Raw genomic sequence first — 22,042 nt, 5'->3', positions numbered from 1 at the left:
GCAGGTGGCTTGTCTGTACAGAGTGGCTTCAGACAGCAGTCACATCTGTCTCTGCTGAGAATGTCCATCATGTGTACTGTAAGGTAGTAAAAGTTTGTGTTTAATCAATAGTGGCAGGTGAACCTCTCCATAGCAAGCTAGCTAGTTAACTCCAGCTATTAATGAAAACCAGAAACAATTAAGTTAAGATCATAAAATAGTCAAAAGACTACTTCATATAACAATTACAAATTTACCAAGCACGCCATCTCCTATTAATTATTGTATGTAATCTGATGTCAGTCACAGGTAGGTGTCCAATAATCATTTGATCCAGTAATTTGGGAAGTGATGTTTGAATAATTGAAAACGAAAAAGATATTTGTATTGAAAATAATTTTTATTGTCTTTTACACTCGTTGAGACTACATTTTTTTGTTTACAAAAAAAAAAATCCTTTAAAAATAGAAGAAAAACAAAAACTGGCAGGGTCGATTTTTCAGATTTCAACTGATTCAGATGAACCACAAAAGCCAGCTGGCCTCTCATTTCATCACTCTTTCCCATCTTATATTATTTATTAATAACAAGTCTGTAGTCCTCTAATATACACGAGAGACTAACACATAATCCCGCATACATATATCACAATTAGAGATGAAATGCTTCAGAAGTGCTGGTGAATTCTCAGATTTTAAGGATTTCATCATAAAAAGATGCCCCCACAAACTGCATCTAAAAAAGATGGATGTATCCACCATGACATCATGTCACGAAGCCTCAAGCTGGTTTTCACCATCTTGGTGTTGAAACAAGTGGGGGAGCTTCTGCCCAGGATTTCAGACAGTACATATACTCTATTAATCCTCATCTGTTTTATGAAATATGACCTAAAACCAGCGTTCGAGTCCAGAAACGAACAGGAAAGCGTTCACTGATATCATAAATCAATAAATTCCATACAACCCAGAGGACTCGCCTCCTGCTGGTCATTAAAAAGACTGCAGGCTTCAATTTTCTGACCTTGAAGACATTTTTTTTGTTGTCCTCTGCTGCGTCCCGCAGTGCAACTCGATCACTTGGAGCATTACCGCTGACGCACCACATTAACACAACATTAGACTTGAATCTAATGGCAGGCTCATCATGTACAGTATAACGCACAGTAAAGTTACACAACCCTCTTTAAACCAAAACCTAATCAACTCATTTTCGCTCATATTTTCTCCTCACAGGTATTTCAGGACTTTTTTTCACCTGCGTGACTTCTCGTGTGGGAGGTTAGGCTCCCCACCTGACTGAAACCTTCCCCACATTTCTCACAAACGTACGGCTTCTCGCCTGTGTGGACTCTCATGTGGGAGGTTAGGCTCCCCGCCTGACTAAAACTTTCCCCACATTTCTCACAAACGTATGGCTTCTCGCCTGTGTGGACTCTCATGTGGACCTTCAAGGAAGTGGTGTAAGCGAAGTCCTTCTGGCATATTTGGCATGAGTACGGCTTCTCGCCCGTGTGAATCCTCGTGTGACTCGTCAACCTGGAAAGGCGAATGAACCTCTTCCCGCAGGTGTTACAAACGTGAGGCTTCTCGTCCGTGTGTGTCCTCGTGTGCCTTTTAAGCTTTGAGGCGTTGACAAATCTATTCCCGCAGGTGGTGCAGAGGTAAGGCCTCTCACCCGTGTGGGTTCTCATGTGGCAGAGAAAGCTGTTGCTGTGGGCAAAACGTTTGCCGCAGGTTTTGCAAGAATGCCGCTTCTCGCCGGTGTGTATGGCCGTGTGCCTCCTGAACGCCGACGGGTCGTTAAACCTTTTTCCGCAGGTGATGCAGAGGTATGGCTTTTCCCCCGTGTGCGTTCTCATGTGCAGCCGCAGCTTATCGTTTCTTCTGAACGTTTTGCCGCACTTCTCACAGAAGTACGGCCTCTCATCCGTGTGGACTTTCAAGTGGAGCTTGAAGGAAGCGCTGTAGTTGAAAACCTTCCCACATGTCATGCAGGAATACGGCTCATCGTCTGCGTGGATTTGTAGGTGATTTTTAAGCGTTGATTCATGTTCAAATGTCTCCGCGCAGGAGCTGCAGGAGTAAAGTTTCCCATCTATATTATTATTAGTAGTACCACACAGTTCTTTTATTTGTAAACTATTCCTGCAGACTTGTGTGTTTTCATCTGTGTTGTTACAGACCTTCTTTGGTTTTGGCTCTGTTTTTAAGGGCATTCCTGAGTTTTCACATTTGACTCCTTCCTGTTCTCGACTCTCAGGTACAAAACAGGACAGAAGCTCGGCACTGCCCTCACAAACAGGAGTCACCATGAAGGCATCACTTTCCTGCTTTAGCACAAGCTGCTCTCCTTCCTCACTAATGCACAGCTCCTCCAGCTCCTCTTTAATCAGTGAAGGTTTCTGATCCTCCGGATCCAGACTGGCGTTCTTCTCCTGGATAGAGATTTCCTCTTCCTTCTTTGTACAGATACAGCGTTGGTCTACAGGGACAAAGGGACACGAGGCAAAACGTGAGCAGATCGTTAGTTGGGATGTGACGTGTGGAGAGACATTTGCCCTCCCCTCCCCGAACAAACACACAAAAAATGCAGGTATAGAGAAGAACCCAGGTGTCCCAGTTTTCCGCTAGGACTTGAACTCAGCTTGCACCAGTGGATCCTTGAGCATCCACTGGTGCACCTGTACTTAAGGTTTTGCAAGTGAGCGAGGGGGATGTTACATGTAGTTTTACACTTCCTGTAGGAAGGTTTGGAAAGAGAAAATGATCCGATTTGTCACGATGAACTTAAAAGGTTAGTGCATCAGTGACTGTTATTTATATAATATTGTTATTCATTGTAAAATAGTTTTAGGCGTTGTCAAAATGTGTGTGTGGATTAGAGTGCGCATTTGCAAATCTTACTGTGTGCTTGTGGATCACACTATACCCATCTACAAACCCTTGTGAGGCAGTGGAAGAGATCTTAGTTCCTTCTAACAAACATGCCAACACGGGAGGTGGTGAGGAGGGGATAAAAGAAGAGAAACAACGGGTAATATAATAAGATATAATATTATTTTATATTTAGGGCCACCATAATTAAAATGGTGCAGTGTGAGGGGTATAGACACAGTGAGGGTGTTCAAAGAGTCCTCCTCCTCCTGTGCAGGTTGCACCTGTGCATCCTTGCTTATTGCTCCTCCAGCAGTCTCTTTTCTCCTCTGTCCTCCTGATACATTTCAGGATTTGAGGCATCCTTCAACATTACTTCTTGCCATTAACTTCCGGGTCACAGTCAGAGGGACGGAGGAGACGAGGAGGCACATATTAGAGAAAAGCCTCAGGAGAAGTAAAGATAATGTGTTACTCAAGGCTAACAACAGGGGTGCTGTCAAATAGTTTGTTGTGCTTAGCTTGCTTGGCTAATAATGTGAGCTGTTTGCATTCTCTAAATATTAAGGAAAGGCGCTTCACTGCTTCTTTTATTGCCTCCTTTAGCAGAGGAGACACTGGACACCACTGAAAGAATAACACCTGCTTCTTCTCGCCCTCACATAAATTTATATAACCTCTAAATCCAGATAATGAGCTGTATTAAAATAATCAAAGTGTATGGAAGCTATAGTTTTATATGTTTGCATTAGCAATATCTGCTGCTGCACTGCAGCATTTAGAGTTATGCTGGCAATACAATATAGAAGCTGTATTGCCAGCATATGCCACCACAGACACCCTGAACTGGCTAAGTGATGGATGAAGGGAATATTTCAGTCACAGAACAACTTTGAAAATGTGGAAAGGAAAGAAAAATATATTTACTGCCTTTTATGAGCCACATGTTTCATGTTCTTTAACATTCACGTGTTTATATGTTTTTGTCATATTGTGTTTCTGTTTGAAAACATGCTCATTTTGTAGTCCATGTTGCGGACATTGTAGTTTCAACACTGAAGAACACTGTTGACGAGTCTAGTGTAAATGCGATCTGATCCTCTGAGCGCTGCACTTCTCCTTTCTTAAGACTTTTTCTGTTCTCCCTAACACATTTCCATTAAGCAAGTGATTTTCCAGGAATTAGCCAAAAAAATTGTAGACTTCTCAACCACACATGGTGTTCTTCCTGGTTAAAAAAGGGTCAGGGTCCATGCCCCTTCATGCGTAAGTAGGTAACATAACATGCATCAGTTACAGTTAGTGACAGCTGTCACTGTGCAAGCACGTATGCTATTACAAGCAAAACACTTCTTAGTAATACACTAAGCATAACGATGATATGACCGTTGTAGAGAATGCAATGCGGGTAAGCCTATATTATTCAAAATAGGCTTGACAAGATTAGTTCTCACAGTCTCTGTTTGACGGAAGGCCAAAGCCTCACGGTAGGCAACTCAATCATCTAACAAAGCTAAAAACAGATAGACAAGTTCCCGTTTTCATCAACATTTTACCATATATGGTAGTTTGTATCGCCCCTTACATCTTCCAGGTGTTTCCTGTTGACTTACAATTTTCTTAACTCCTCTTTCGTCACTTGTTGCTGGGCAGGGCACAAATGCAATTTCAAGCTAAACGGAAGTCTGGAAGCACAAGGGCCATTCAATTCTGCCCATCTCCAATTTTTAAAATCTGATGGTCCACAATTTCCCCCTCACACACTGAAATCTGAGAAAATGTTTGAACATGTATATGTCAACAACTTTTCGAAATAAAAGCCTGAAGTTCTCTCTCACCATAAAACTGTCCCAATTTTAAACCATAAAATTTTCAGGTAAATGAGAGGGGGTTGAACAGAACATTATACTATAATATATTAATATTATGCTTTAAAGTTGTTCATCTGGACGTAGCTACGTCCAGATGAACAGAATCAACTTTTGGACGTTTTGGCTGTGTGGTTTTATTTCATAAAAGTTATATTTCTCTTTAAAAAATATTTTATTGACTCCTAGTAGAAGAATGAGCCCCTGTAAACGCTCACTTTTTCCTAACTCCAGCACTCACACCAAACTCAATTCAAAAAACACGTGTTTTTAATTTTCTGCAGTCAGCCCTCTCTGTGTCCACATGCCGACATAAACGAAACGTTTCTTGTCTTAAACCAGGTGACATGTTGCTGAAACACACCTGCTGCCGTGCTGTGTGTTACACACCTATTCTGTGCAGCTTTATTTCGGGGTTCCGGATGGTTTCCAGCAGTCTGCGCTGATGCTCCACTTCTGTCTCGCACTGCTCCATTTTACTTTCAAACTCTGTGAAGATTCCCTCAAATGCTCCATCCAGCCTCACGGCAATGACGCTCCTCCACCCACCAACTGAAGACATTGCTGCTGCAACAATTTGCCACACTCATCGGCTACACAACCATCCGCAACAAGGTCAATAACAGGCTAACGCTACTGTCACTACCCGATCCGTACCGGAAACCCGATCGGTACCCCGTCTCCGCAAATCTTACGTCACTTCCTCTCTTTGCCAACATTTTTTTTTATTTGCACAGAAATGTACAACAATTATGGCAATCTCTACAAAGATGCTATTTTCCCAACATGAAATAGTATCAGAACAGGCTGAATTCCAACATATAGAAGATAGATAATGAACAGGAAGTACAAACAACAACAAATAAATAAATAAAAACAAACCCCAAACAGATTCAAAGCAAACAAACAAACAAACAAACAAAAAAAGACGTTATACCTTAGGGGTTTTCCAGCAGATCTAGTTCAATAATCATATGATTCAGAACCAGAGCTTGTTTTTTGTCCATAAATTTAACAGATGAGAGGAAGAGGCAGTTCTTTGTGAAAAGTAAAAAAGGACGGCTTTATTTTCAGAAAACGACATTTGTGAATGAAGAATTTCCCCGTAATAATTATTACATTTAGAACATTTTCAAGCTTCTTTTCTTTTCTTAGAGAACCAACGATAATATCATTTTTAGAAAATTCAAGTAAGTTTGGAATCTTTGGAAAGAGCCAGTAGTGCACATTGTTCCACAGGGCTTTACAGAATATACAATCATAAAATAAATGTTCTGTTGATTCAATATCCCCATCACAAAAAGAGCAAGAATTATTATCAATAGCAAAGCGACATCTGAGAAATTCTTTGGAAGGGTAAATACCAGAAAGGATTTTGTAGTGGACCTCCTTAGCTTTGGGAGGAATGGGAAGTTCTCTTTACCTTAATTTACCTCTTTCTTTTGATCACCGGAGAACAGATGTGAGATGGAATTTGGATTGGATCTATAAGGGAAAAAAACATTAGTAAATAATTCCCTAATTTGGGAGTTCTTTAGACTGTTAGCTGCCCATTTGCCCATTTACCAAGAGTTCAGGGAGGTCATGGGATCTATAGTCAGGGTTTTGAAAAAGATTATATGCTGTACATAGAATGTTTTGAGGGATAGCCTTAGTAATTTTCCTCTATCATTTAACAAATGCATCACTGACCACATTCCCTTATCGTACCATTTCTTTTATAAAGATTGATTTGTTTCCAACGTTTATGTAATGACAGTTCCATAGGGGAGTGTTGTGTGGGCTATAGTTATGTTTGTATATTAATTTTTCCAGTATAATAAAACTTGCTGGTGAAAGGAAGCGAGCTTTATGGGGAGGTTTTTTTGTTTGTTTTTTTTATGTCAAAATCACATCTAAGTAAAAGATTAATTCCGCCTAGATCTGAGAATATTTTGCTTGGAATGTGAAACCAAAGGCTATTTTGACTTCTTAAAAATGACCTAAGCCAATTTATTTTTAGGGTGCCATTTAAGCTGTCAAATTCAATAGCTTGCAAACCTCCATCTTTAAAATGTTTGACTAAATTACCTTGCCTAATATAGTGGGTTTTGCATTTCCATATAAAATCAAAGTTTAGCTGGTTAATAGATTTGATTGCTGATTTAGGCACTCCTACCGCATATGCAGGATATACTAGCCTGGAGATACTTTCCATTTGGTGAGAAAAATTCTACCCAGAATCGATAAGTCTCTCTGAGCCCAGTTATTTAAATGAGTTCTACAAATTTGGATTTTCTCCCAAATATTAAGGTTATCTAAATCAGTCTTATTCTTGGTTATATACACACCCAAATATTTGACAGTGGATTTAACAGGAATATTAAAAGTGTTAGAAATAGTACAATCATTTAAGGGTAAGAGCTCACATTTGTTTAAATTTAGATTTAACCCTGAAGCTTTTGAGAAAGTTTCAATAATCTACAGAATTTTGGGGATTTTATTCAGGTTATTTAGGAAAATAGTTGTATCATTGGCTAACTGACACAGCTAGTGACACGCCCAGCGGTTTCAATTTACTTCCGCCGGATGTCGGCGGATGTCCGGAAGTATGTAGGTGGAGTTTAATTTTTTCTGTTATTATTTCCATTTATTTAGCATAAAAAATACATGCAATTGAATGCAATTAATAACATAACAGTTAAAAAAAAGAATGTCAAACACATTAAATTAATTTAATAAGAAGGTCTAAGGCTTTGTAAATAAAGTTTAATTTGATTTTTGGTATAACAAGCGCTGGTGTATGAGTGAGATACTATAGGTACAAAAAACGTTAATGTGTATAGTATAAAGTGCATTATAAGAGTTTTATACTTTCTCCATGTAGTAAATAATATTCATTTTCTGTATTTCAATCTTTTTTTTTTTTTTTTGTCACTTATCCAGGTCAAGATTATGGAGGCAGCTGTCTAACTAGAGCAGACTTCCTGGTCAGCTCCTCTGATGGGGATACCAAGGATTTACCAAGCCAGCGGAGAGGCATAAACAGTCCAGTGTGTGACTGGGTCAGTTGGGCCTACCCAAAACACCTTATTTAGCAGACATCCAGGTAAGGTCCTAGTCAGTACCCGAGCCACCTCAGCTGGCTCTTTTCAGTGAGTCACCTTTCTCCTCTGAGCCTCTCCTGAATGATATGATCTCGAATGATCCCAGGGGCTGTTTTTCCTGGTCTCCAGAGGCAAATTAGTCCCGGGTGTGTGGTCAGGCTACAAGTGATTCAAAGCATCTCTATGATGAATAGCAAGGAATGAAGTCACCTCACTTGGTGCAGGATTATCTGGTCCTTGGCCATGGAGCTTGGTTTGGCCTGGCCCCTCCTATGATACCACATAGGAGGGGCCTTGCAGGGCTGGTTGTGGTGCTATGCAATAGCCTCCAAAACTGGCTATAGAGACACTGAAGGTTACACATGTGACGCTTTCTATAGAAATCCAAAACAGCCAAAAAAAATATCTTAGAAGCAAGTCTTGAAAATCTTATGGGGAATTATTTAGAAGCTTTATCTAATTTGAATTAGATTTTTAATAAAATCATCAGCCAAGTTTGATGGAAATGACTGCTGTCAGTTTGAATTTTGTATTTTTATTGTGTCCTCTTCTCCTCTGTTTTCATTACACATAACTTTGTTTCACCATCACTAAAATTTTTACAAGGCAGGTATGATAGTAGTGTGTGAATCAGTGCTGCTACCATTAAATTTCTCCTGCTGATATACAAACATAAAATTGTCAGGAAACCTCTGTACCTCCTGCAGGATCTGTTTGCCATCACAACCGGACATAAAACCCAGTGTAAAGCCTCCATCCAGCCCTGCCATGTTTTCTCTCTTTGAATTGCTCCCCATTGGAGGCGTTTTATGCCTCCAGCGAAGAAAAAATATTTACAACAAGCTGGAATTTTAAACATGAAGCTGGGTTTGTTTTTCTGTTTTTTCTCACTTTCCAGAGAAGGTCTTAGTGGCTGCTTTATGGCCAACATATTAGAGCTGGGTGACAGCCGGCCTGCAGTATCACCACTCAAGGACTAGATGTGATTCTCGGCCATTGCAGTTCTCTGACTGTGAGAGAGAACGAGGCTTTGTTATGAGTACCCAGCTCCCTAATCTCTTCTCCCAGCGCCCTTCTGTCCTTGGTGAAGCCTGACCTGAACACTGCGTGCCGGTGTGAATGCAGAACGTTTTGTCTGGCTTTTGCCCAAGGCTGCCGCAGGTTTTGGTGAGTAACGAGACACGCTCTCAACAGCGTTTCCTGTGGAAATAAATAGCCGCACGTATGATATTAGAGTATATGTGGATAGTGCTTTCATCTGTGACCTGTCCTTTGAGCTACGCAGGATAAACACAGCGAAGCCATAAATCAAAAGGAAGGTGTTCCAAGGCACTCGTCGAGCAGAAAATAAAGAGCAAAACAGAGGGGTGTTGCTTTTCCTGCTTCTTTATTTATTTATTTTCAAATAGAAAATATGAAAATGAACTCTCTGGCCCCTGGGCCTAAATCAGCATGACACAACAACAGCGTAGAAAGAAGAAAAAATTGAAATTGAAATTGAAATGAAAATGAAAACGCACAGCAAGCTTTCTCGTAAGTTTTGGTTCTTACAACACAAGAACTAGCTGTAGAGGAATCCAGTGGCTTTCCTGTCGGCCACATACAAACACAAAGTTGGGATGCTGTGTGACATGTAAATAAAACACACAATGCAGTGATGTGCAAATCTCATGTTTAATTCACAATAGAAAACAGAAAACACATCAAAAGTTTCAACTGAGTAAAAGAAATATTATTTTAAGAATATTTTAAGAAAAATATCAGCTCAATCTGAATTCCATTTAAGGTCTCAGAAAATTTGGAACCCGGGCAACAGAAGGCTGGAAAAGTGGCAACTGGTCAGTAATGTGACTGGGAGGATTTTAGAGAGACAGAGTTTCTCAGACGATGGACAGAGGTTGAATATCTCATCATCTGCCCCATAAAATATGATCAAAAGACTCTGAAAATCTGGAGAAATCTCTGTGCGCAAGGGACAAAGCCATCAGTCAGTTCTGGATGCCTTTGGGTCTTTGCCTTTGATCTTTGGGCCCTCAGGCAGCACCACATTAAAAACAGACCTGGCTCTGTGATGGAAAGCACTGCATGGGCTCAGGAACACCTCCAGAAATCCCTGTTTGTGAGCACAAAAGCTCTATCATGCAAAGAGGAAGCCATATATGAACACGATCCAGTCATGCTGCTGTCTTCTTTGGGCTAAAGCTCATTTAAAATGGACTGAAAGTGGAAAGCTCTCCTGAGGTCAGAGAATTTTCAGTTTGAAACATTTGTGCTCTATTCCCAAAGAGAAGGACCACCCGGCTTGTTTTTTAAGTCCTGCCTCTCTCATGGTATTGGGGCTGCAGTGCCCATGGAATTGGCAGCTTGCACATCTGGAAAGACTCCACTAAAGCTTTACAAAGATTTTAAAACTTATGAACATAAATTTTTATCAACACAATTGTTTTAACATGAGAGAATATGAAAAGTTTTTTTTCCCTAAAAAGATGTTTTATAGTTCTTGTATTGTTGAATTGTCTTTCTTTATTACATCTGAAATAAAAACTCTTAATATGATATTTAATTTTTTTTTTCATTGTGCCATAATGTCCTAAAATTTCAAACTAACACAGTTGCACTAGAGGAGGTACAAGCCTCTTTACTCTTAAACTGGTTTAAACTGGGTGATGACAATGATTTGCGTGCTGTTATGAAAAAAATCTGACAAGTTCAGCTATTCATGGTGAAAAATATTGTCAGTATTAATTTTACGTGAAATAAATAATGCAATATGTAACCAGATATGACACGTCACTTAAGTAACAATGAAAAAGGTTTCTTAAGCCATTTCTATGTTATTTATATTTTTCTTAATTCTTGAAAATGACAGGACACATTTACAGTGGACAACATTCATCAGTGAGAGCTTATGTTTTTTCAAATGTCAGTTGTCATGCTACTTAAATAAATGTATTTTCCCTTCTAATAAACAATAACAATCACCTTGCTCATAAAACTTAAAAATAAATCCTCCTCCCTCGTGTCCCTGCTATGATGACCCATGGTTATGAACCACATAGAAAAAGAAGTAAAAGTTGAAGCTGTACTGTGTACATGGTAGATCTTGTAAGAAACACTTATAAAGTTCCACCTGTCCTCACTAAGGTGTTTACTGTCTGTTTATAGCCACAGACAAGAAAGTAATACCTCAGGACCTGCAGTTATACCTCCTATAGACTCACTGATGTAGTAAATCACTCTGCAAAGCACCACGTGTATGGCAGGAGACCATATTCAACCCTGTAATTAATGTTACAAATGGATAGTTTTTATTAAACAGCATGAGAATCACTCAGATTTTTAGCCTCTCTAAACCAGCTGTGAGATCAATAATAATAATGAATCCCGCGTCTCATCCTACCTGCATATTTCCTGCTCTAAATGCCCAGCACCTATTGCCATTTCCCGGAGGAAATAGCTTTTTTATATCTGAACTACATGAACGGCCTTATAATGGGCAATGGAGAGCACGGACATGATGAAACATACAGCTGGGGTCTTTCTGCTGATGTTCAGTTTATTAAAGTAAGGCAAGGACGCCTCCTGTTGGTCATGTAGGATCTGTAAAACAGGCAACAGGAGAGAAAAAACATGAGTCACCTGCCATTAACAATAAAGTGACAGTAAAGGTTTACAGAGAACATTTAGCAGAACATAAAATTTCATTTTACCCTCATTTTTTTTCATGCATAACCCAAATTGCATCTCATACAACTGCAAGACTGACCTGTGTAATGATTTGCTGCCTGTTTGCTGTCTGTTGAATAGTGACGTGACCACACTGTCTACAGACAGGTGCTTGTGGTTGCCTATGGATACCGCCCATGGGATTTGCACCTATGGGCCGGTTCATGGCTCAGTAGTTGTTAATCATTTGTAAGTAAACACTTTATACTCAAAGCCTGCTTCATATTATACTTTTGTAAAGTAACTGCATTTCTCACACAGGCCTGCACATTCTGCTGAAACTATTTGTTAATCAGTCAAACTTAAAATGCTCTAAAATAAATAAAATTGTCTAAACTATTTTGTTCTTTGTTTGTTTAACCTTGCCTTTCCTGCTCGTTAATGCCTGTATCTGATTCCTAGACTTACTCTATTTTACCTTTTATACATATCTTTTATGGCTTTGTGCTTTTAACATGTTTTTCTTGATATGCATTTTATGCTATTCCTGTGTATTAGTGACACTGACCTGTTAGCATACTTGGGGCTTTGTTATGGTCCTATAGTATTTCATATTTATGTTTTATTTTCTGTCTTTTATGTGAAACACTTTGGTATACCGTTGGTTTTTAAATGTGCTCTAAATAAAGCTGTATTGTATTGTATTGTATTAAAAAATAAATGTAATTTAATTCAAATAAATAATGATGAAAAAATAACTTCCTGATATTCTTTCTCAGTTCTGAGTGAAAAGCTTCAAAGGTTGAAGGTTGAAGGCATTTTTAATGTCAGTAAATATTAAACTGGTTACATAAATGAAGCAGCCCTGACACAGTAGGTAAGGGAAGGTAAGGTGATGGTCTCCAGTCATATAGACACACCTGTACCCGCATTAGAAAAGGAGAAATGTAAAGATCAAGAGAATTTGAAGAAGTTGAGAAGAAAGTGTCTGACAAGGTAAACTATGATTTTGATGCAAATCAGTTGTGACAACCCAAATTAGTTTTGACTGAAGCATAAGGTAAGTAGATGAGTAAATTGAGAGTTTTACTTTCAGTGCATTTCTGATGTTTCTGGCAGTTTGGATCGTCAGGATTTTTCAGCAGCAAAGAAGCTGTCAAACACTTCTCTCTTTTTTTGTCCTGTCTCATCAAGCCTACCTCTGTCTCATCTGTTTGTCGTAATGATTAAAAAAATAAAAGAACTAATTTCCTTTAATCTGCAGGAATAACATTGTGCTCAGATTGGCGTCCTTTCATTAGAGACTTTTAACGGCTGGCTGCTGTCGAATAACAGGCTTCACCAAGCAGAACAATCCAATGCAAAAGTTTTGAATGTGCAATCAGCGTTTCCTGGTGACTGCTATCTCTGCTGTCTTTCAGATAACCTTCAAGTGTCAGAGAAAATAATGCGCTGTCATCTTCTGGCTGGTGGCTTCAGTTTGAAGTTTGATTAATTGCTTTGTTGCTGCAGCAGCCATCAGCAACAGTCAGCAAGTTCCCAAAAGGTGGCAGCACAGACTAATACCCCATCTCTGTGTATATATGTGTGTATTAATGGCATGCTGAGGACTTGACTACTTATGGAGAACAAAAAAGAAGATTTAGGTGTAGGTTACGAAGAATAATACTTGCAAGGTGATCAGATATTTGGAAAAGAGATAATTTTTCAAGAACAAAGATATTTATTTGGATGCTTAGACTGTTTTGCAGAGTAAGATTACATTTGTTTTTAAGAAACTGGAAGTTTTCAGTGGATTTTGTCTGCTAAATGTGTTGTTTTTATAAACGCGTCCTCACACTGGGCATCATTTGTCAGGGGTTGCTGAGTGGAGGCGAGGAAGTGACCCAAACGCAGGACTCGTGGATAGTTAGGTGAAGGTTGGTGTTTATTGCCGATTCAGTGAATAAACAGAACAGAGGTAGGAAATGGCTGGCTGGACGACTGACTAAATGAATGAAGGACGGACGGACGGACTGAATGGCTGGCTGAACGCAGGCGGAAATGACAACATAACATCAATGACACGACCAAGAACTGGTGAAACCGAGGAACTTAAATACACAGGTTGAATGATGACAATGATTGGAAACAGGTGAGTACAGGGCTGAACATAATCTGACTAATGACACAAGCTGACACGGGGAACAAACAGGAAGTGAAACAGGCAGTGGCAAAATAAACTGAACATGAACAAAACTGAAAGCACTGGGTCGATGACCCAGGAACCCTGACAGTACCCCCCCCCCCTCCCTCCAAAGCCCGGCACCCGACGGCCAAAAGAAAGAAAAACCAGAACAGGGCGGGCGGAGGTGGCCCAGGACGGAGGGACGGAGTCCAAAACAGAAACAGTTCAGGTGGGCGGCCACGTGGCCGGCGGCCGAGACGAGACAGTTCAGGTGGGCGGCCGCGAGGAAGACTGTGGCGGCCGCTGAGCTGGCCCGGTGGGCGGCCGCGAGGAAGGCGGCGGCGGCCGCTGAGCAGGTCCGGTGGGCGGCCGCGCCGGCGATGACGTCCAGAACGTGGCTGGGGCGACGGCAGCCGCAGGACCAGGCGAAGCAGAGGCTGACGCCGAGGCTGGGGCTGGACCAGGCGAAGCGGAAGCTGACGCCGAGGCTGAGTCTGGACCAGGCGAAGCGGAAGCTGAGGCTGAGTCTGAGTCTGGACCAGGCGAAGCGGAAGCTGAGGCTGAGTCTGAGGCTGGACCAGGCGACGGCACGGGAGCCGGGGGTGACGGAGCCACAGCTTTAGGGCCAGCGGGCGCGGAAGCCCCTGGCTGGAGACAGGCCGGGCCAGTGGGCGCGGAAGCCCCTGGCTGGAGACAGGCCGGGCCAGCGGGCGCGGAGGCCCCTGGCTGAAGAGTGGGCGAGCTCACAGCTGGCTCTGGGTGCTGTGGCTGCAGGTCCGGAAACTGAACAGGGTGGTGGATGAGTGACTGAACTACAGAAGACTGGACAACAGACTGGACAGACTGGAGGACGGGCGACCGGGAGGCAGGAGGCGACTGGACCGACTGGACAGGGGGCGACTGGAGGACAGGAGACTGGAGTGAAGGCTAAACAGCAGGTGAGTGGACTGAGTGGAGAGGAGGCTGAACAGCAGGTGAGACTGGAGCAGACTGGACTACAGGCTGGACTGGAGCAGGATTGTGAACTGACTGGAGTGGGGAAGCTAAGGGATGAACAGAGGTGGGCGAGGCTAATGGCTGAGCTAATGACTGGGTTACTGAAGGGGATAGAGCTACAGCCTGGGCTAGTAAAGCTGGTGCCTGAGCAGGGGACAGGTCAGCTAATCTAACTAGGGACAGTGCGAGGGCGTGAAAGGCTGGGTCAGGAGGTGGATGAAGAGGTGAAGTAGTTGGTGGACCGGTTAGCTCTTCCAAGCCTCCAGGGAGGTCAGGCTGGGTTGAGGCTGCCCTCAGCCTGGGCGCTGGGACAGGCACGGGAGGTGGCTGGACACCAGTCGCCCCCACCCGGGAAACAAGAGCGGATGTGGAGGTAGACTGCGTCGCAGCTGCCTTCCTCCTGGGAGCTGGCACTGGTGTGGGTGTAGGCCGGGCCCTAGTCATCTGAGGAGGTGAAATGGCTGAAGAGGAAGGCCGAATCTGGGCCGCAGTGCTGGTGGGAAATGGCTGAGTAACGGGTGTGGAAATAGTGACTGGGTGTGTGCTACTGGTAGGTTTATCGGGGATTGGTCTGGTCTTTCTGCCACCACTATTTACAGTCTTTGGGGTAGCAGAGCGGAAGAAATCTTCCCAGTCTACATCATCTAGGAGGGAAACTCCCCATGAATCGGAGATGAGTCTATTAGTTGTTGTAGGTGGAGAATCAAATGAGGAGGGTGGAAAATAGTCAGTGGAACGCACCACCGGGAGTTGCTGTAAATAGTCCATGTTATGGCGGCGTGTGCGCCGCTTGTTCCGGGAAGAGGAAGCGGGCGGGGTACACAGCCGAGCCTCCGGCGCGGGCGCCTCTGTTGAGCCGAGGTGGGAGGCGGAGCCGCTGTGCCATGGCGAGGTTGAAGGTCCGGTGAATGAGGCAGGTGGCGTGTGAGCGAGGAGCGGACCCGCGAGAGAGGGAGCCGCCGAAGCGCGGCAGATGCTCCGGTGCAGGTGAGGCAGCAGGTGGGAGAACGCGGTGTCTCCGAGGTCCGCCCAGAGCCAGGCGAGTTCCCTCGAAGATGTGCTCTCGCTCCGCGAAGAGCCGCTGTTTCTCCTTAAGCTTCTCCGCCCAAATGGAGAGTGCTGCCTCCTGCCGCTCGAACAGATCTGAGTCCGCTGGGCCGAAAACGTGTCTTCGTGGCACGGGTCGTGTCATTCTGTCAGGGGTTGCTGAGTGGAGGCGAGGAAGTGACCCAAACGCAGGACTCGTGGATAGTTAGGTGAAGGTTGGTGTTTATTGCCGATTCAGTGAATAAACAGAACAGAGGTAGGAAATGGCTGGCTGGACGACTGACTGACTGAATGAATGAATGAAGGACGGACTGAATGGCTGGCTGAACGCAGGCGGAAATGACAACATAACATCAATGACACGACAAAGAACTGGTGAAACCGAGGAACTTAAATACACAGGTTGAATGATGACAATGATTGGAAACAGGTGAGTACAGGGCTGAACATAATCTGACTAATGAACAAACAGGAAGTGAAACAGGCAGTGGCAAAATAAACTGAACATGAACAAAACTGAAAGCACTGGGTCGATGACCCAGGAACCCTGACATCATTACAGCACCGAGTGTATATTAAAATTAATAATTTGTCAGTTAAGTCTTTCTGTAAAGGCTCAAAGTGAGTATTAGGTCCTTTAAAACAAGATGTAACATGAGAGGACTGGATGCGATTGTAAACCACTTTGGACTGGACTATACTCAAAGATCAGCGTGGATGTGTAAACTAGGTTTCATTTAGTCTGACTAGTGAGGATAGGGCAAGTGAAGTCAGATAAGGAAAAGATAATCTGGATAATGTTGAGCTCGCTTCATATTACAGATACAAAGACCCATATCTCACATGTTGGGCTGGCTGTGGCTCTGGAGGTAAAGTAGATCATCTACCAATCAGAAGATCAGCAGATTGATCCCTGCCTATTCCAGTCTGCATGTGAAGCAGTTTGTGATGTTTATATTTGAAAAGTGCTATATAAATACATTTTACTAACTGATTTAATTGAGTTCAATTGAACTGAATTGAACAATGTGCAAAAGAACTGAAATCAAATTATAACCTGTAAGATCAATTGACAAACAGAATGAGGATCCAAATACACACCTGTGGGAAGCAGGTGGAATTTCAGAGAAGATTTAAGAGAACTGAGTCAAACATGTGAGGAGACAATCAGAAGCCGGTGAAACATATTAGGAGAGAAGGTCACAAGGCTTAATGTCAGGGGCTAAATACTTAATTATGACAAAAAGCGTCCTTATAAAGGATGCTGGTATAAATCTGTGTATGTGTCCCGCAGAGGGGATCAGTCCCCGTTTCCTGTTCAGGAGCATCTTGTTGGTCAAACACTTCCCTCAAGAAAGAGTTTTCTCACGCTGTAAACCACACACACACACACACACACACACACACACACACACACACACACACACACGCACACACACACACACACACACACGCACGCACAGTTAAAATAAATACACACATTTGAATCTCAGTAGTGCTTTAATCCCCATCCTCCATCATCTGCCTTTCTGGGGTGTCACTGTGGGTCACAAGTGCTACTTCCTCTTTTGGTGACACAAGGGTCAGAGGTCAAAGTTGAACATCTGTTTGGGTTTTTTTCTAATGGTGTGTGAGTATGTGAGAACAGAGGAAGAGAGGGTGAGTGGGAGTGAAACCATGCGGGAGTTTAAAAAATAAGTCATTGAGTTATGGCATTTTGTGTGTGTGTGTTTGTGTGTTAACCGTTGTGTGCGTACATGCACACACAAAGCAGAGCCCTTACATCTGTTCTGGGGACTCAAACTCAAATGAAAAAGGAAAATCATAAAAACTTCACTGTGATGACTTTGATTTAGGATTACGAATATTAAAGTACTTGATATGGGAATGCTTGGTACGTACAGTCCCCTGAAGTGATGTAAATGTGAGTGTGTGTGTGTGTGTGTGTGTTTTTACAGGGCACAGGTCAAATTAATCCCCTGGTCACTTTCTTGGGAAACACTGGTGGATGAGAATCTCCTCACACGTTGCCTAGCCATGCAGTAAGGACACTCTCAGACCCACTGATAGCTCACGGTGTCCCTGTTGACAAATCCTCCCACACACACGTCTGGTTTGGCTGCTGCCCCCAGGCTGTGGCCTCTCAGCTGGGACACAAAAGCAAATGGAGTCCCAGGCTCCGTGTTGAGGATTTGTAACCTTTGTAAGAACATATCCCAGCACTACAGGGGTCTCCAGACCACTCTCCCCAGCCCTGGAGGTTGGGTCCTCTCATGGGTGTAAAAGTCTGAGTAATTACTTTGCTTGTGCTTCAATATGTTATTCTTCCTAAGGGAATAGAAAGAGAAGATCCCTTCTTCCTGTCTTCTTTGATAAAAACACTAAATGCATTTTTCTGTTTTTATCTCGAGGCGTAGACTGAATGAAGGCAATAGATACAAAACATTATATGTTTTTGATTTATAGACTGACCGTGTTTTGAGCAGGAAGTCTATAAGTAACGCTCCCCAGTGCTTCTTTCTACTTCTTCCTGGGGTTATCCTGAGGCCTTCCCAGGCCAGATGAAATATTATCAAATGTCCTCAGTATGTTTCAAATCTAATAAATGCTCTAGAAATCCTCTAATAATGGAACGTCTCCATAATGTATCAATTTTAGCTGCTGCTTTGCAGAGCTTCTTATGCATATTAAGGTTCCTCATGTTTTATTCTTTTGTAATCTTATTTCTTTAGTCACTATCCAAAGCTGTGACTCTATTATAGATCCTTGTTATGCTAAACTGGAACATATCTTCCAGAATCAACATCATACTGAATTAAATAAGACTTGACAGTATTGATTGATTCAAAAAAAATCATCAGAAAGGGAGAAGCAGGGGTTTTTTCCCCACTACTTCTATTCAACTGTGTATTTTTGTACAGCCAGAGCATGTGGAATGCGGTTTTGAACTTGCGGATGGGCACATTATGCAGAGGGCAGATACATGAGAAGATCTTCTTCGTTTCCTTGTTGACTGCTTCCTTTAGGTCATTGACTGACCACTGACTGATCATGACCCCATGGGTCAACCTGCTGCACTAGGCGCAGGTTGTTTTTCTGAGCTCGTTGGTGTGCTTCTTTGAGAAACCCACCCAGAAAAGGCACAGAAGGTAGCCATTGGTTGGCTTCATATTCAGCAGTAATGCTACTTCTTGACCATGGAACAGCATCCTTGCACGGGTCAGGCCCATGCTGTGGAGGTTGGTAAGGCTGTTCATGTCTCGAACATCCCCAGCAACGAGCTGGAACACCTGATCGATCAGGGAGCCTCACCTTGAACACCTCCCCCTTCACACCATCTGAGACGATTCTGGATCTCCGAGTCCTGCTGACTGGGGTCTTGCAGAGATTCTGGATGCTGAACATGAGTGGTACCTTGACACCAGTCCGTCTTGGAGAAAGCATCCACAGTCTTGGATGGATACTGTCCACTAACTAAACTTGCTGACTTGAACCATAAAACCGAGGACTCAAAATACAGAGTCCAGTCAATTATCATCAGTTATTATTAATCTCTGATTCTCTTCCACAGTTTGTCTTTAGGGGTGACCAAATTCATAGGCTGTATCTTTCTGAGGACCTGGCCTTCATGGTCTACGTGGGCCGGGTCCTCAGAAGGCTGGGAAGGCCGGAAATGAGCAGCTGTGAAATTGGATGTCTAGCCTTCAGTTTTACATCACCAGCTGTCTTAGTGGAGTTTAATAAACTTGGCCTTTCTATCTAAAATATAACAGGACACTGGCATAAATTCTCAATCATCTCACACTTCTGTTTAATCAGTTTGACATTTATTGAGCTATGTGAAACTATATACTATACTATAACTTTAATCTCAGCCAAACCGATTTACTCACAAATATAACACTGAAAAAAGCCAAACAATAACATTTTTAAGTTATCTAAGTGACTTATATATCATGTTTAACCTGAGTAGAGAAAGACTGCGGGGGTTGAAAACGATGTGCTGGGAGTTCGCTGTTATTGCCCTGGCTAGCTATCGAGCTGGTGGGTAATCTCCAAAAATGTCGGAGCACTTTTGCAAATGTGTGATATCTTGAAAAACCGAGCAGATATTTGAAGTTTACACACCTGAAAATATCACAAAAGTTTATTTTGTGACCCAGAAAGAGTAATAAGAGTAATATTAACACTAAGTAGCGGCCGCCATTGTTGGAAACTGGAATTGGCTGGGCCTTATTGTGAATTCTGGGATATGGTGGGCCACGAAGGATACACCCGACCTATCCTTCAAATTTGGGGAAAAGGAGGACACATTTGTTGGCTGCATTCGGAGAAGTCTACATCACACATCGATTACATCATGTAATCTGCCTACACATGCGGCCTTGGGAGGATGCAGCCTATGAATTTGGACACCCCCGTTTTGTCCTCCCTCCCTCTGGTTCTGCAGGAGATTTCTTCCTGTTATAGGGGAGTTTTTCCTTCCCACTGTCACCAAATGCTTGCTCTTGGGCCAGGGAGTTATCTGATTGTTGGGGGTTTCTTTGTTTTATTGTAGGGTCATTACTTTATAATATAAAACACCTTAAGGTGACAGTTGATGTGGTTTGGCACTCAAAAAATTAATGTGAATTGAATTAAGTTAAGTCAGTGATCCTTGTTCTGTACAGCTGAATTATCAATTTTTACATATTTAAATTGATATTTTCGGAGCAGTAATTTAGACTGTCAGGTCCTGTCAAGAAAAAAGAAATTTGGAAGGCCTCCAAATTTGGAGGTGTTCCTTTTCTACAAATTACCTTCATAACTGTTTTTTTTTTTTAACTTTATAAAAATATAAAGCACTGAGCACGAGTCTTTGTTAGGTGTCCCCGTCTTAGAGGTACAATCAGATTGGAAAGCTCCCTCCCGCTGCACTGTGCCGTAAATAGCGCTTACACTTTTCAAAATAAAATTAATGGGAAAAAAATAATATTTGAAAACTCTACTAACATTGAGACACTGTTATGGCTCTTATATTACCAACCACACATAAGTTAAAATAGTCTTCATTTTTTTCTCTCATATCATAACCTGGGGGAAAAATTCCTTTATTTCATTTGAAACATACTCCTAATTTGCCAGCTTACAAACAGCATCTCTGAAAAAGGCCGATTTAATCCTGATTTGGCTTTAGTTTGACCTAAATTTATCATTCTATCATGTACATGAACTATTCCAAAAAAAAAAAAAAAAAAAAAGACAACCATCATATCTGAGAGTGCGTGCGTATCATTTGTGCCGCACGAGCGCCATAACGGCTTCTGAGCGGACACGATAGTGGTAGTAATATATAGGCATTTCCTGTCACCGTGCCTTCAGTATAAACCGCAACCATAATAAGACACCTCGAACGGGGATAAAGACTGCGGAAGAGACGCCGTGACCCGTAAACCTGCGTAAAAGGTCGGGTAAGTGCTGGGATGAGCTCTCCTTCTTTATCCTTCTGTCATTCGTAACCAGGCGACAGCATCCTTAGTGTGCCGTAACACGACGTCTTAACTGAGGACGTCAAGAGATGGTGCTCTGTTGTGAGAGAGCCAGACTTCATTGAGCAGTCCTCCAGTTTGAGTCGATTTGGCTCTTACTACTGGCGCGTAGCTTCAAAATAAACAGTGTAAAATATCGGAGTCTTTGAGATGCTCCGATATGTCTTCATTTCGGCACCGTGTAATGCACCGTGCACACACAGTTCAGGAAAAAACAATGCGTTTTGCTGCTGGTCGTGGAAGGAGGCTTGGTCGATTACAAGCGGTACAGTTTAAAAAGTTTAAGGATTTATAAATTTACATCTTCTTATTATTTCAGTTATTCTTGCCGAATATTAGATTGGATCACATTGATTTAGAAAAATCACACATCTTTATAATATGTCTGTTTTTACTGGTCCGCGTGTTGAAAGTCTTCCAACTGTTTGATTTCTGAATGGAGGTTTGTTGACATTAATGCGTGGCAGGACTGAATCACAATGAAGGACGCTGAATGACACGTGAAAGTAAACCCGATTGATCCTCCCTCCCGCTCCATCATATATATTTTTTTAGGTATTTCTATGCATGCAAGACTTGAACCTCGTCCTTCTGAGTGCAGCAGCTTGCATGAATGAAAGACAATACAGTCGATAATGTGCTCTCTTCAGTGCGCCCGCTGACCGCATCAAAGGTCCCGGTCTCTGTTTTAATGCCAAGCATAGCAGTTTCACGTGTGTACCCTGCAGGCTCTAGGATTCACTCAGGTTTTAGGGATGATCTCCCACATCAAGCTGCTGTGTGTGCAACCACGCGAAATCAGATTAAAGAGTTTAAAGTGTCCATCATT

General features: G+C 42.3%; 2 protein-coding genes across 4 annotated transcripts in view; one reads left to right on the top strand and one right to left on the bottom strand.

Annotated features, from left to right (window-relative positions):
• Nucleotides 1-527: 527 nt before the first annotated feature.
• LOC146499316 (uncharacterized) lies at nt 528-5,403 on the bottom strand. Its single transcript, XM_085138159.1, has 2 exons — nt 5,114-5,403; nt 528-2,463 (listed from the first exon to the last, which is right to left on the bottom strand). Exons 1-2 carry the CDS (start codon nt 5,283-5,285, stop codon nt 1,220-1,222), a joined length of 1,416 nt encoding a protein of 471 aa, XP_084994285.1. The 5' UTR covers nt 5,286-5,403; the 3' UTR covers nt 528-1,219.
• Nucleotides 5,404-20,948: 15,545 nt separating this feature from the next.
• The window catches only part of abcc9 (ATP-binding cassette, sub-family C (CFTR/MRP), member 9), a 71,192-nt gene continuing 70,098 nt past the window's right edge, over nt 20,949-22,042 (top strand). For 2 of the 3 annotated variants that reach the window (XM_085138098.1, XM_085138097.1), the window contains exon 1: nt 20,949-21,135. The gene's annotated coding sequence lies outside the window, so the exon portion shown is untranslated. The remainder of the gene's footprint in view (nt 21,136-22,042) is intronic. The other variant, XM_085138099.1, reaches the window with a different exon arrangement.

The sequence above is a fragment of the Neolamprologus multifasciatus genome, chromosome 17 (genome assembly GCF_963576455.1).
Source record: "Neolamprologus multifasciatus chromosome 17, fNeoMul1.2, whole genome shotgun sequence".
NCBI lineage: Eukaryota > Metazoa > Chordata > Actinopteri > Cichliformes > Cichlidae > Neolamprologus > Neolamprologus multifasciatus.
The sequence above is the reverse complement of the archived record's forward strand: the minus strand, read 5'-3'. Positions and strand labels throughout refer to the sequence as shown.

Coding starts and splice junctions, on each gene's coding strand:
- LOC146499316 (XM_085138159.1), bottom strand. CDS start 5,285: ATGTCTTCAGTTGGTGGGTGGAGGAGCGTCATTGCCGTGAGGCTGGAT. Junction 2,464..5,113: donor AATAAAGCTGCACAGAATAG/GTGTGTAACACA, acceptor TTGTCCCTGTAG/ACCAACGCTGTATCTGTACA.